Source organism: Meleagris gallopavo, chromosome 1, assembly GCF_905368555.1.
Source record: "Meleagris gallopavo chromosome 1, MGAL_WU_HG_1.1, whole genome shotgun sequence".
Lineage (NCBI taxonomy): Eukaryota > Metazoa > Chordata > Aves > Galliformes > Phasianidae > Meleagris > Meleagris gallopavo.
The window spans coordinates 183,775,274-183,790,465 of NC_139404.1; the positions used below are offsets into that span (position 1 = coordinate 183,775,274).

The 15,192-nt window shown below is 49.5% G+C and overlaps 1 protein-coding gene across 5 annotated transcripts in view; it reads left to right on the forward strand.

Annotated features, from left to right (window-relative positions):
- SLC36A4 (solute carrier family 36 member 4) overlaps positions 1 to 15,192 on the forward strand; it is a 133,046-nt gene that overhangs the window by 58,142 nt on the left and 59,712 nt on the right. The window contains exon 11 of one of the 5 annotated variants that reach the window (XM_010728438.4): positions 1,090 to 2,540. The exons of the other annotated variants lie outside the window; for them this stretch is intronic. Coding sequence (XP_010726740.3) covers positions 1,090 to 1,148 — 59 coding nt within the window. The 3' untranslated portion in view covers positions 1,149 to 2,540. Of the gene's footprint in view, positions 1 to 1,089; positions 2,541 to 15,192 lie in introns of those variants that run through there. 5 annotated transcript variants of the gene reach the window in all.

Sequence of the window (15,192 nt, forward strand, 5' to 3'; positions counted from 1 at the left end):
CAAAAAGATTTACTGCTGAGTTCAGATGTTTTACAGTTTTCTAGGAATTTCATCCTATCAGTTGGACTTAATGATAACTCTAATTTAGTCTGATTGTCTCTCTGTTGTATTGTTGTGCTCAAGATTCATGTCAAGTCTGTTTTCTCCTGCCAGATGTTCCATTTATGTTGCCCCCAGGAAAATGTTGTAAATTAGAGATGTCTTCCCTGATATCTGCTAATACATTTTAGAATGAAATTCTTGCATGAAGGTCTGCCTTTACAGCTCAAATGTATGAGATACCAGGAAAGAGCAGAACTATTGGGTTTTAAAAATATTTGTTATTTTGTTCCTTTTGTTTATGACTCATTTAATAATCCATGCCTTAGAGTATGGATAAAATAATGTACTGCTTGCTTGCATGTCTTACAGCTATAGCTGTTCCCTTTAGCTTCCATTAAGTAATAAAAAGCCACTGTGCCAGAGTTCCATGGTTTTTCTGATAAGCAGATTTGGTTAAACATTTCATTTCTGTTGCCTGTACAGACAAACTCTACATCCATACCTCTATTTATCACAGATACCTTTGATTTCCATTCATACTCATGCAGTCACAGAATTATCACAGAATTGTTGGGGTTGGGGGGGACCTCTGGAGATTGTGAAATCCAACCCCCTGCTTAAGCATGTTACCTGCAATAGATCACACAGGAGAGCGTCCAGCTGGGTCTTAAATATCTCCAGAGAAGAAGACTCCACAGCCCTTTCCTTTTCTTGTACACAAGGTGATCCAGGCCCCTAGTCACCTTTGTGACCCTCTGCTGGACTCTCTAGGAGATCCATGTCTTTTTTGAAATGCAGAGCTCAGAACTGAGCACAACACTCCAGTGGCCTCACCAGGGCATAGCAGAGGAAGATGATAATCTCCCTTGAACTACCGGCCATGCTCTTTTTAATGCAACCCAAGATCCCTTTAGTCTTCTTGGCCAAAAGGGAATGAGGCAGCATGTCAACCTCTTGTTGCTGAGGACACTCAGGTCATTTTCATGAGCTCATTTCCAGCAAGTCAGCCCCTAACCTGTACTCATGCATACAACTGTTCCTCTGCAGGTGCAGGACTCTACTTGCTCTTATTGCAGCTCATCACGCTCCTCCACCCAACACACTAGTTTGTCCAGGTCTCACTGAATGGCTGCACAGCCTTCTGGTATGTCATCAGCCACTCTTCACAGACTTCATTGGCATCAGCTGCATCTGAAACTGCTCTGAACTTGTGGGATCTCCCCACTTTCCTGTGAAGTATTTTCATTGTTTTTTTGGCGTGTAAGTTCTCAGGACCAGCATCTGTATCATCTAAAACATGTGTGCAACACTTAATCTCTAGTGAATTAAGACCTAGCTTAAACTCACAAGACGAGGATCACATAGAATCACAGAATTGCTCAGGTGGGAAAAGACCTTAAAGATAATCAAGTCTTCTCATTCTTATGAGCACTATTAGGATTACATGTAGCCTAATGTTTTTAGTGACAAAGAGATCCTGTGTTGTGTTAAGTGTAGATATCTAACTCAGTCGTAGAGCATGAATAAGTCTTTTTTGAGAAGGATGTAATAGAGTGAGAGGCAGTAGATAAAGAGGAACTGTTCTCTGATTTCAGCCCAGTTTGAGCTCTGTGATGTTAAGTTTCTTACTAATGGTAACTTTAAAAGCCGTTCTTTGGCAATAAATAAATATTTCTGATACTTCAAAGAGATATAAGGAATATAGTAGCTTTTTCATGGCTCTATTATAATTTTTATTGACAAGTATGAGAGGGATACGATAACATTATTTTCATTTTTGATGGTTGAATCCCAAGGAAAAATATGGCTTAGCTATTAAATGGTCTGTGCCTGAGTAACTTTGAGTGCTTTGCTCTTGCAGTGAGAGAGCTGAAATGACAGTAATCACAATAAGAATAAACGCAGAAATCATTGTGAGCAATTGTTTTAGCTCAAATAACTATCATCCTGTATAATATAAAATTATAGGGTTAGGTACAATAGAAATAATTGCTGTGATTAAATATGAACAAAGTACATGATAGCAAAAGAAATCAAGAACACTTTATTACTGATTTTTCTGAGCTCCTCAGGATATTCATATGTATGAGTTAATTGCATGGTGTGGAGTCTGCTGTTGGTTTAGTGATTCAAACCAAGTTTTTGTTAAGAGAATGGACTGGAGAATGACAAAAATAAATCTATGTAATTGTGTGCTATAGACAGTTTAAGAAAACTTTTTGGAAGGATTTCCTTTTTCTGTCTTACATTACACTTGAATGTTTCATTGTTACAAGATGAGTCGCTCTAGAAAAAAGCCATTTACACTTTGTTAGGTAAGGATATAGAGAATTTGGGGTGAATCCTTCCATACTTGGCTGTTAGATCCTAAATGAATAATGTTACCATTCATTTATGATTGCTTCTAATGTTTTATTTTTGCTTCCTGATGTACCAGAATGGAGGCAACTAGATCTGAAATGCTGAAACTGTTCCAAAATAAATGACTTGAGATTTTCTTCACTTGTTTTATGATTGTGGTTAAGACATGAGGATCATGTATGTAGCTGAAGAACATGTTTAAAAAAAAATTACTGAAGATTCTTGATGTGCTTTGTTGTTGTTGTTGTTGTTGTTGTTGTTGAGATAGCTTTTAGTTTTCTTAGAAGTAACAGACAAGATTCCTGCCACTAGAAGAGTTTGGGGAGGGAAAGCTCCCACAGCTGACTTTGCATAATTGAGGACACGTTTTATGCACCCAGGTTCATCTTGTTTGAATTTCTCCCAGCAGTAAAGAATAGTTGTTACTTACCAGTAGGAATAGCGGTGACATTATTTTTCTCTCCTACTAAACAATTTACATGGTGTATTATCATAATGGAAAAAAGGGGAGAAAAAAAAAAAAAAGATTATAAGGAGAGATGACATCCGACAAACATTTGGAGTCATGAAAGAAAACATGTAATTTCAGATTCATCATCATCATCTGGAGGAATACCCATAGCTTTTCATTTCTTCAGCCAAGCACAGGTTGTATAATCTGTTTTTATCTTTCAAAAAATACACTATACTTTAAAAACAAACAAACAGTAGTACAAGGTGTTATACATTGGGCAATATGTTCTGGAGATGATAGGTATTTCAAGCTAAAGAAAAATGTCAAAAATTTTCAGAGTAAAATTCTAGCACATGTAGGTTAATATTGCATGTTTGTAATTGGCTATTTAATTATTTTTATGAGTATGTTTGGATGGAAAGTGTGAATGAAGTGCAGCAATGTGTACCATTATAAATGGCATATTATGTGTGACTGTATGTTTTACTCATAGAGAGAAACACATGTATGCTTCTCAGTAAAGGACTTTGGATTCAGCAGGATGCAAACAAAAAAGCAAGAAAACATATGGTTAAACAACTATCTAGCAGTTCATCTGGGACTGGCATTTAACTGTTTAACATTAGCAAACAGAGGCAGCTTAATGAGAAATTCCTAGCTATTGTAAATGTAAATAACACTTCCGGGGAAAATGGGCTGAGAAGTTTATGTTCTGCTTACTTAGTGTTCACAGTTCAGAGTGTGATTCAGCTGCACACCAGTAGCTAATGGTGGAGCTTTTGCAAAGGTGATGTATTAAAGTGAAATTGTGAACTTGAATTGAGATGGTTTGGAAGAGATTATTCTTGTATGTCATTTCATAGTTCTCTCTTTCATTATCAGTATTTATTTTCTCTGCCTTTCTTTTTGTGGTCACTCAATTCATTGTCTTTAAAGTCCTACCCTATACAATAATTTTAAATACTCTTTCATTTCCTTTGTGTTTGGAAAAATGAAAGATTGGAGATGTGTAAGTGCTTATCTTATGTGGATTTCCTAGTAAATGTAGAAATTAAATTTCTTGAAAAACAAGCAGAATCAATACAAGCAACAAACATTTAAACATATCTGCAGAAGCAAAGACACAAAAAGCAGTCAATATGGGGCTGGCCTGCACTGTTCTGACAGTGGCATTAAGTCCTGTGTAACTACAACGCACTTAGTCTGAAATGCTGTGAAGTCAGATAAGTAATTATGTCTTACAAATTAAATCACAACTATTTTTCAATTTCCATCTCACTCCAGTGAGAAAGCTGAAAATTAAAATGTAATTGTAGTGTTTCCCTGTTGCATTATGCTAATGGATGCCAATAGATAATAGGAAATTTAAAATAAATAAACTGTACATATTAAGTAGTTGTTAAGCAAAAATAACTTTATTACTATTGACCTGATCCCAAGCTGTTGAACTGAATGAAGGGTTTGGGATTGAGCCTTCATGATTGCTGTTATATGCTGAATAAGTCTGAGAGCTGTAGCAGTTTCTGGGAGAAGAATGGGAAAAGATGAATCCTTATTTCAAAGAAGATATTGGTTGTAATGAAGTGAGAAGTCACAGCGCATATGTGTCAAAGAAAAGCGTGTAAAGACCATAAAGGCAAGGAAGTAGTGTAGTGCAAATGTCAAAATGATGTTGGTCTGAATGAAATTATCTAAGGTCATTTTTCTGAAGCAGTCAGTATTTGTCTTCTAATGCTATCACAGTCCGAGTATATATGTCACAGTTGTGTGATCAGCAGTGTCTTCCTTAGTGTGATAAAATAGGAGAGCAGGTAAATGTATCTAAGGTTGGCTCAGGTATCGATTGGAATCTATTCCTGAATTTTACTTTTTTTTTTTTACACTAAAAATTTTGCTATGGCCTAAGACAGAATACATCGTATGCTGATATAAGGATTTATTGTTAGCATAGTAAATATTTTACAAATTAACTGAAATACGGTGCAGTTGTTATTAGTCTACTTGTAGTCCGAAAGATCTATTAGGGGAAAGGGGGTCAGCCTCTTCTTCCAGGTAATAATGATAGGATGAGAGGAAAAGGCCTGAAGTTGTGCCAGGGTAGGTTCAGACTGGGTATTGAGAAAAATTTCTTCTCAGAAAGAGTGGTGAGACATTGGCACATGCTGCCACAGATGGTGGAGTCACTGTCCAGGGAGGTGGTCAAGAAATGGGCAAATGTAGGACTGGGTGACATGGTTATTGGACGTGGTAGGATGGGTTAATCAAACTGCCCCCCAGATAATTTTAGAGGTCTTTTCCACCTTTAATGATTCCATAGTCCTATGACAAGCTTCCTCATTAATTACTGAAATTGCTTTACAAAGTGTAAGGTCAATCAGGAGGTACATGACCTTCTTTAAAGATCATACTTAAGCTTCTTCACAATACAATCCTATGTTGTCTTTTTCTAACAGCAGAGGATTCATACAATGGCGTGGGTTGAGAAGGCCCACAGTGATCAGCTAGTTTCAACCCCGTGCTATGTGCAGGGTTGCCAACCACCAGAGCAGAACTTGGCCTTGTTCCTTTGCCTCCGTCACCTTAGATAGAGACATTGATCAGATCCCCTCTGCGTCTTCTTTTCTCAAGGCTGAACAGGTCGCTCAGCCTTTCCTCATAAGAGAGGTGCTCCAGGGCCTTTATCATCTTCATGGCCCTCGGCTGGACTCTTTCCAGGAGATCCCGACCTTTTTTTGTACCGGGGAGCCCAGAACCGGACGCAATCCTCCAGGTGAGGCCTGACCAGGGCAGAGAGGAGGGAGAGGATCACCTGCCTTGACCTGCTGGCCACGCTCCTTTGAATGCCCTGTAGGATCCCATTGGCCTTCTTGGCCACCAGGGCACCCTGCTGGCTCATGGCCAACCTGTTGTCCAGCTGGACCTCCAGGTTCTGCACCGCAGAGCTCCTCTCCAGCAGGTCGTGTCCCAACCTGTACTGATATACTTGCGGCTATTCCTTCCAAGGTGCAAGACTCGACGCTTGCTTTTGGAAAACCTCATCTGTTTTCTGAATCTTGCATTCCGCCGTCATACTTAGAAAAGTAGTATTTTCTCCCTGAGCTCGTTGCCGCTGTTTTGTTGTTAGGCCCATCTCCCTACCTTTTCACTACCTCTCTTCCCCCTTTCCTGGTTCACGGGTTCGTTTGTCCCTCCACCCCCTTAGTCACAGCACCGGGCTGCACCGGGCTGGAGCCGTGACACCACGCCAGTGCCCCAAAGTCCCGTTTGACAGCCCACAGGCTTCAATCAGCGACTTCATGGCTGCCGGCCTGAACTACCAGTCAGCAGTCATAATCAGAGGGACGAAACAGACCAGGGAGTGTGAGCCACCGTGCCTCACGGCCTCCCACCCTTCCCCAGCAGATCTTGCTGTGGTGGTTTGCCGCCCTTTTCCCTTTCTGGGAAGGCTCCCTTGGTGCGAGCCTCCTCTATGAAGGTGATGCGCACGGGATCTTTGCAGAACTGGCCCAGCTGAGGATTCCCAGTGTGCTCTGGATGCTTCCCAGCGTGCTGCAGCACTCACAGGACTTCCCTGTGTACTCTGGGGAACGCTGACCTCACAGGGACGTAGGTTCCCGCTCAAAATGTGCTCTCTCCCCTGGGGCATGGCTGTCTCTGGACACTTCACAGCCACCGAGGCCTCTTTTATCCCGGCCCAGCGCCCTTCCTCCTCCCCGGGAACATGCCCCCAATCCCCGTACAGCAGCACTCTCCTGCACCAATGCCTTTAGTGCTGCCACTGTCCCAAACCCACTGCTACCATACTGACACAGGCTGTAGGAATGATGATTTTATTAATTTTATGACTGCTAGAAAATGATGGTGATGGAGGTGATGATCTGGGAGAGGTTGGTGTCCACCCAGTTGAAGATGTTGTTGTCATCGCAGGTGCCTTCAGCGCCACCTTTGGTAGGTTCAGGCGTGTCCCGCCCCACCGACTGACTGCCACCATTTGACACACAGGCTGCCAGATGGACAGAAGCGCTTTGTGGAAATCACTCTGTTCCCGTGGAAGCTGAGGCCGTTTGTCCCGTTTCCTGGAAATGACACGGCATGAGCGCAGAGAAAGGGATGCAGGCTCGTTTTGCAGAGCATCACCCTGCAGGGCTCTGATTCTTGCACCGCTTTTCCAGCCTCACAGGACAGCTCGGGGCAGCCCGTGGGGCTCACCGCCCCTGCGGCAGGCCCCATTTTGCATGGGAGTCTCGGCTGGGTGTCAGCCCTATGGCCAGACAAGTCGCTGGGGAGAGCTGATGGACCTCTGGAGGTCTGCTTTTCTGGGAAGCCCTCACACACCAGACCTTTGCGGTTCCCTGCTCCCCACCCACAGTCCCTTCTGTGCAGTATGAATGCCGATGGCTAACCTGTGCCTAATGTCTTCACACTCCTCTCCAGAGCCGGTAGGCAACCCCTGGCAGCCGAAACAGATACCAGTCTCCCCACAAATCTATGAGCAAGCAGATGATCAGGCTTTGCGTAAGGGGGTGGCGCAGGATGTCAGACACGCTGAAGGCCTCTTGCTCGGTGCGCGGGGACTGCTGCTTTGGGCCCCCTGGAACAACAGACTCGCTGACCCTGGTCGGGACCCATCTGGGGTGTGGGGAAAGGCGAATCCAGAAGGGCCAGTTGGAGGCACGGCGCTCAGCATTGATGGGCAGCCTCTCCTCAGGACGCACAAGTTTTTGATCTCCATTTCCAGGACAGGTGCTTAGTCCAATCCAGCAGAGCCAGTTGGAGGTCTGTGTGTTAGTGTGAACCGGGCCCTGCTCCTCATGCAAGACGTTGTTTTTCTTCCCGTCCTCGATCTTGGTGGAGCTGGTGGTTTGTTCAAACCAGAAGAGCCAGTTGGAGGTGTGGCTCTTGGACTTAACCGGACGCTGCTCTTTGGGAAGGACCTGGTTGTGGTTGCCGTCCTCGATGTCGGTTGGGCAGGCGGTTACTCCAAACCAGCAGAGCCAGGTGGCGGTCTGGCTCTTGGTTACAACCGGGCGCTGCTCCTTGTGAAGGACATGGTTTTCTTTCCCGTCCTCCATGTTGGTGGAGCAGGTGGTTATTCCAAACGAGCAGAGCCAGCTGGAGGTCTTGCTCTTGGTCTGAACCGGGATCTGCTCCTCATGAAGGACCTGGTTTTTCTTTGCGTCCTCCACCGTGGTGGAGCAGGTGGTTAGGCCAAACCAGCAGAGCCAGCTGGAGGGCTGGCTCTTGGACTCAACAGGACGCTGCTGCTCGGGAAGGACCTGGTCTTTCTTTGCGTCCTCCACCGTGGTGGAGCAGGATGTTAGTCCAAGCCAGCAAAGCCAGCTGGAGGGCTGGCTCTTGGACTCAACAGGACGCTGCTGCTCGGGAAGGACCTGGTCTTTCTTTGCGTCCTCGGTCTTTGTGGAGCAGGATGTTAGTCCAAACCAGCAGAGCCAGTTGGAGGGCTGGCTCTTGGACTCGATCCTACTCTGCTGCTTGGGAAGAACCTGGTCTTTCTTTGCGTCCTCGGTCTTAGTGGAGCAGGATGTCAGTCCAAACCAGCAGAGCCAGTTGGAGGGCTGGCTCTTGGACTCAACACGGCTCTGCTGCTCAGCAAGGACTTGGTCTTTTTTCGTGTCCTCAGTCTTGGGGGAGCAGGATGTTAGTCCAAGCCAGCAGAGCCAGTTGGAGGGCTGGCTCTTGGCCTCACCAGGACGCTGCTCCTCATGAAGGACCTGGGCTTTCTTTGCGTCCTCAGTCTTTGTGGAGCAGGATTTTAGTCCAAGCCAGCAGAGCCAGTTGGAGGGCTGGCTCTTGGCCTCACCAGGACGCTGCTCCTCATGAAGGACCTGCTCTTTCTTCCCATGCTCGGTCTTGGTGGAGCAGGTGGGAAGGCCAAGCCAGCAGAGCCAGTTGGTGGGCTGGCTCTTGGACTCAACACGGCTCTGCTGCTCGGCAAGGACTTGGTCTTTTTTCCCGTCCTCGGTCTTGGTGGAGCAGGATGTTAGTCCAAGCCAGCAGAGCCAGTTGGAGGGCTGGCTCTTGGGCTGAAGGGGACGCTGCTTTTTGTGAAGGAGCTGGTTTTTCTTCACGTCCTCAGGCTTGGTGGAGCAGGTGTTTAGTCCAAACGAGCATAGCCAGGTGGAGGGCTGGCCCTTGTTCTCAAGCGGGCTCTGCTCCTTGTGAAGGACCTGGCTTTTGTTCCCATCCTCCATCTTGGTGGAGGAGCTGGGTAGGCCAAACCAGCAGAGCCAGTTGGAGGGCTGGCTCTTGGCCTCAGTCGGTCTGTGCTCGTTGTGAAGGACGTGGCTTTTGTTCCCATCCTCGATCTTGATGGGGCAGGTGGTTAGACCAAGCCGGGAGAGCCAGCTGGAGGGCTGGCACTTGGTCTCTAAGGGATGCTGCTCCTCGGGAAGGAGCAGCTTTTTGTCCCAATTCCGGGCCCAGCTGAGACAGCTGGCAAAGTCAGGAATTGGAGACACGAAAGCAAGTAAGATCAGGAAGAGATTCAGGCTGACCTTCATCCTGTTCTCTCCCACGGACCACTCTCAACACACGAAGTGGCTGTCACCCAGAGCAGAGCTCCAGCAGTGACCACCAGGACGGAGCGACTGCCCCAAGTGTCTGAGCTGGGGGAGGCTGCCAGCGTGACATAGTAAAGACTGAATTCCTGCCCCGCCCTGTGATGTCACAATGCCTTTCCCGGTGCGGGTGCAGCCGTGCACCCAGCTTGGGGCTGGGGACCCTACCCCCAAATCCCACCTCCCTGTTCCACCTCCCCTTTTTCCAATCCGCCTGCACTCTGTAATTTTCATGAGCACCCGAGGTCATAGAATCACCGAATCATAGAGCGTCCTGGGTTGAGAAGGCCCACACTGATCTCTTGGTTTCAACCTCCTGCTACATGCAAGGTCGCCAGCCACCAGAGCAGGCTGCCCAGAGTCACATCCAGCCTGGCCTTGAATGCCTCCAGGGATGGGGCATCCACAGCCTCCTTGGGCAACCTGTTCCAGTGTGTCACCACCCTCTGGGTGAAAAACTTTCTCCTACTATCTAACCTAAACCTCTCCTGTCTTAGTTAAAAGCCATTCCCCCGTATCCCATCACTATCCCCCCTCGTAAACAGACGTAAACGGAGGTCAGCTGCTACTCTCCCATTCTTTTGACCCCTTCAGTCCAACAGCAATGAATATTGGATTAATTTCCTTTATTTCTATGTAGGCAAGAAAATAAAAGAATATCTGATAGTACAGACCAAGAGATTTGAGCCTTTGCTTTTACACCTCCCGTAGCAGTGTCTCTATTTGTCCTCTCCTCCTCAGCAACACAGTGTTCTCCCTGACGCAGAATCACAGAATTGTAGGGGCTGGAAGGCACCTCTCGAGATGATTGAATTCAAGCCCTGTGCCAAAGCAGGCTCCGTAGACCAGGTTGCACAGGTAGGCATCCAGGCAGGTCTTGAACATCTCCAGACAAGGAGACTCCACAGCCTACCTTGGCAGGAGTTCCAGTGCCCTGTCTCCCTCACCGTGAAGACGTTCTTCTGCACGTTTGTGCAGAACTTCCTATTTTGGCCATTTCCCGTTGTCCTATCACCACGCACGGCTGAAAAGAGCTAGGCCTTGTTCCTTTGCTTCCGTCACCTTAGATAGAGACATTGATCAGATCCCCTCTGCGTCTTCTTTTCTCAAGGCTGAACAGGTCGCTCAGCCTTTCCTCATAAGAGAGGTGCTCCAGGGCCTTTATCATCTTCATGGCCCTCGGCTGGACTCTTTCCAGGAGATCCCGACCTTTTTTTGTACCGGGGAGCCCAGAACCGGACGCAATCCTCCAGGTGAGGCCTGACCAGGGCAGAGAGGAGGGAGAGGATCACCTGCCTTGACCTGCTGGCCACGCTCCTTTGAATGCCCTGTAGGATCCCATTGGCCTTCTTGGCCACCAGGGCACCCTGCTGGCTCATGGCCAACCTGTTGTCCAGCTGGACCTCCAGGTTCTGCACCGCAGAGCTCCTCTCCAGCAGGTCGTGTCCCAACCTGTACTGATATACTTGCGGCTATTCCTTCCAAGGTGCAGGACTCGACACTTGCTTTTGGAAAACCTCATCTGTTTTCTGAATCTTGCATTCCGCCGTCATACTTAGAAAAGTAGTATTTTCTCCCTGAGCTCGTTGCCGCTGTTTTGTTGTTAGGCCCATCTCCCTACCTTTTCACTACCTCTCTTCCCCCTTTCCTGGTTCACGGGTTCGTTTGTCCCTCCACCCCCTTAGTCACAGCACCGGGCTGCACCGGGCTGGAGTCGTGACACCACGCCAGTGCCCCAAAGTCCCGTTTGACAGCCCACAGGCTTCAATCAGCGACTTCATGGCTGCCGGCCTGAACTACCAGTCAGCAGTCATAATCAGAGGGACGAAACAGACCAGGGAGTGTGAGCCACCGTGCCTCACGGCCTCCCACCCTTCCCCAGCAGATCTTGCTGTGGTGGTTTGCCGCCCTTTTCCCTTTCTGGGAAGGCTCCCTTGGTGCGAGCCTCCTCTATGAAGGTGATGCGCACGGGATCTTTGCAGAACTGGCCCAGCTGAGGATTCCAGTGTGCTCTGGATGCTTCCCAGCGTGCTGCAGCACTCACAGGACTTCCCTGTGTACTCTGGGGAACGCTGCATTACCTCACAGGGACGTAGGTTCCCGCTCAAAATGTGCTCTCTCCCCTGGGGCATGGCTGTCTCTGGACACTTCACAGCCACCGAGGCCTCTTTTATCCCGGCCCAGCGCCCTTCCTCCTCCCCAGGAACATGCCCCCAATCCCCGTACAGCAGCACTCTCCTGCACCAATGCCTTTAGTGCTGCCACTGTCCCAAACCCACTGCTACCATACTGACACAGGCTGTAGGAATGATGATTTTATTGATTTTATGACTGCTAGAAAATGATGGTGATGGAGGTGATGATCTGGGAGAGGTTGGTGTCCACCCAGTAGAAGATGTTGTTGTCATCGCAGGTGCCTTCAGCGCCACCTTTGGTAGGTTCAGGCGTGTCCCGCCCCACCGACTGACTGTCACCATTTGACACACAGGCTGCCAGATGGACAGAAGCGCTTTGTGGAAATCACTCTGTTCCCGTGGAAGCTGAGGCCGTTTGTCCCGTTTCCTGGAAATGACACGGCATGAGCGCAGAGAAAGGGATGCAGGCTCGTTTTGCAGAGCATCACCCTGCAGGGCTCTGATTCTTGCACCGCTTTTCCAGCCTCACAGGACAGCTCGGGGCAGCCCGTGGGGCTCACCGCCCCTGCGGCAGGCCCCATTTTGCATGGGAGTCTCGGCTGGGTGTCAGCCCTATGGCCAGACAAGTCGCTGGGGAGAGCTGATGGACCTCTGGAGGTCTGCTTTTCTGGGAAGCCCTCACACACCAGACCTTTGCGGTTCCCTGCTCCCCACCCACAGTCCCTTCTGTGCAGTATGAATGCCGATGGCTAACCTGTGCCTAATGTCTTCACACTCCTCTCCAGAGCCGGTAGGCAACCCCTGGCAGCCGAAACAGATACCAGTCTCCCCACAAATCTATGAGCAAGCAGATGATCAGGCTTTGCGTAAGGGGGTGGCGCAGGAAGTCAGACACGCTGAAGGCCTCTTGCTCGGTGCGCGGGGACTGCTGCTTTGGGCCCCCTGGAACAACAGACTCGCTGACCCTGGTCGGGACCCATCTGGGGTGTGGGGAAAGGCGAATCCAGAAGGGCCAGTTGGAGGCATGGCGCTCAGCATTGATGGGCAGCCTCTCCTCAGGACGCACAAGTTTTTGATTTCCATTTCCAGGACAGGTGCTTAGTCCAATCCAGCAGAGCCAGTTGGAGGTCTGTGTGTTAGTGTGAACCGGGCCCTGCTCCTCATGCAAGACGTTGTTTTTCTTCCCGTCCTCGATCTTGGTGGAGCTGGTGGTTTGTTCAAACCAGAAGAGCCAGTTGGAGGTGTGGCTCTTGGACTTAACCGGACGCTGCTCTTTGGGAAGGACCTGGTTGTGGTTGCCGTCCTCGATGTCGGTTGGGCAGGCGGTTACTCCAAACCAGCAGAGCCAGGTGGCGGTCTGGCTCTTGGTTACAACCGGGCGCTGCTCCTTGTGAAGGACATGGTTTTCTTTCCCGTCCTCCATGTTGGTGGAGCAGGTGGTTATTCCAAACGAGCAGAGCCAGCTGGAGGTCTTGCTCTTGGTCTGAACCGGGATCTGCTCCTCATGAAGGACCTGGTTTTTCTTTGCGTCCTCCACCGTGGTGGAGCAGGTGGTTAGGCCAAACCAGCAGAGCCAGCTGGAGGGCTGGCTCTTGGACTCAACAGGACGCTGCTGCTCGGGAAGGACCTGGTCTTTCTTTGCGTCCTCGGTCTTTGTGGAGCAGGATGTTAGTCCAAGCCAGCAGAGCCAGTTGGAGGGCTGGCTCTTGGACTCAACAGTACGCTGCTGCTCGGGAAGGACCTGGTCTTTCTTCCCGTCCTCCACCGTGGTGGAGCAGGATGTTAGTCCAAGCCAGCAAAGCCAGCTGGAGGGCTGGCTCTTGGACTCAACAGGACGCTGCTGCTCGGGAAGGACCTGGTCTTTCTTTGCGTCCTCGGTCTTTGTGGAGCAGGATGTTAGTCCAAACCAGCAGAGCCAGTTGGAGGGCTGGCTCTTGGACTCGATCCTACTCTGCTGCTTGGGAAGGACCTGGTCTTTCTTTGCGTCCTCGGTCTTAGTGGAGCAGGATGTCAGTCCAAACGAGCAGAGCCAGTTGGAGGGCTGGCTCTTGGACTCAACACGGCTCTGCTGCTCAGCAAGGACTTGGTCTTTTTTCGTGTCCTCAGTCTTAGTGGAGCAGGATGTTAGTCCAAGCCAGCAGAGCCAGTTGGAGGGCTGGCTCTTGGCCTCACCAGGACGCTGCTCCTCATGAAGGACCTGGGCTTTCTTTGCGTCCTCAGTCTTTGTGGAGCAGGATTTTAGTCCAAGCCAGCAGAGCCAGTTGGAGGGCTGGCTCTTGGCCTCACCAGGACGCTGCTCCTCATGAAGGACCTGCTCTTTCTTCCCATGCTCGGTCTTGGTGGAGCAGGTGGGAAGGCCAAGCCAGCAGAGCCAGTTGGTGGGCTGGCTCTTGGACTCAACACGGCTCTGCTGCTCGGCAAGGACTTGGTCTTTTTTCCCGTCCTCGGTCTTGGTGGAGCAGGATGTTAGTCCAAGCCAGCAGAGCCAGTTGGAGGGCTGGCTCTTGGGCTGAAGGGGACGCTGCTTTTTGTGAAGGAGCTGGTTTTTCTTCACGTCCTCAGGCTTGGTGGAGCAGGTGTTTAGTCCAAACGAGCATAGCCAGGTGGAGGGCTGGCCCTTGTTCTCAAGCGGGCTCTGCTCCTTGTGAAGGACCTGGCTTTTGTTCCCATCCTCCATCTTGGTGGAGGAGCTGGGTAGGCCAAACCAGCAGAGCCAGTTGGAGGGCTGGCTCTTGGCCTCAGTCGGTCTGTGCTCGTTGTGAAGGACGTGGCTTTTGTTCCCATCCTCGATCTTGATGGGGCAGGTGGTTAGACCAAGCCGGGAGAGCCAGCTGGAGGGCTGGCACTTGGTCTCTAAGGGATGCTGCTCCTCGGGAAGGAGCAGCTTTTTGTCCCAATTCCGGGCCCAGCTGAGACAGCTGGCAAAGTCAGGAATTGGAGACACGAAAGCAAGTAAGATCAGGAAGAGATTCAGGCTGACCTTCATCCTGTTCTCTCCCACGGACCACTCTCAACACACGAAGTGGCTGTCACCCAGAGCAGAGCTCCAGCAGTGACCACCAGGACGGAGCGACTGCCCCAAGTGTCTGAGCTGGGGGAGGCTGCCAGCGTGACATAGTAAAGACTGAATTCCTGCCCCGCCCTGTGATGTCACAATGCCTTTCCCGGTGCGGGTGCAGCCGTGCACCCAGCTTGGGGCTGGGGACCCTACCCCCAAATCCCACCTCCCTGTTCCACCTCCCCTTTTTCCAATCCGCCTGCACTCTGTAATTTTCATGAGCACCCGAGGTCATAGAATCACCGAATCATAGAGCGTCCTGGGTTGAGAAGGCCCACACTGATCTCTTGGTTTCAACCTCCTGCTACATGCAAGGTCGCCAGCCACCAGAGCAGGCTGCCCAGAGTCACATCCAGCCTGGCCTTGAATGCCTCCAGGGATGGGGCATCCACAGCCTCCTTGGGCAACCTGTTCCAGTGTGTCACCACCCTCTGGGTGAAAAACTTTCTCCTACTATCTAACCTAAACCTCTCCTGTCTTAGTTAAAAGCCATTCCCCCGTATCCCATCACTATCCCCCCTCGTAAACAGACGTAAACGGAGGTCAGCTGCTACTCTCCCATTC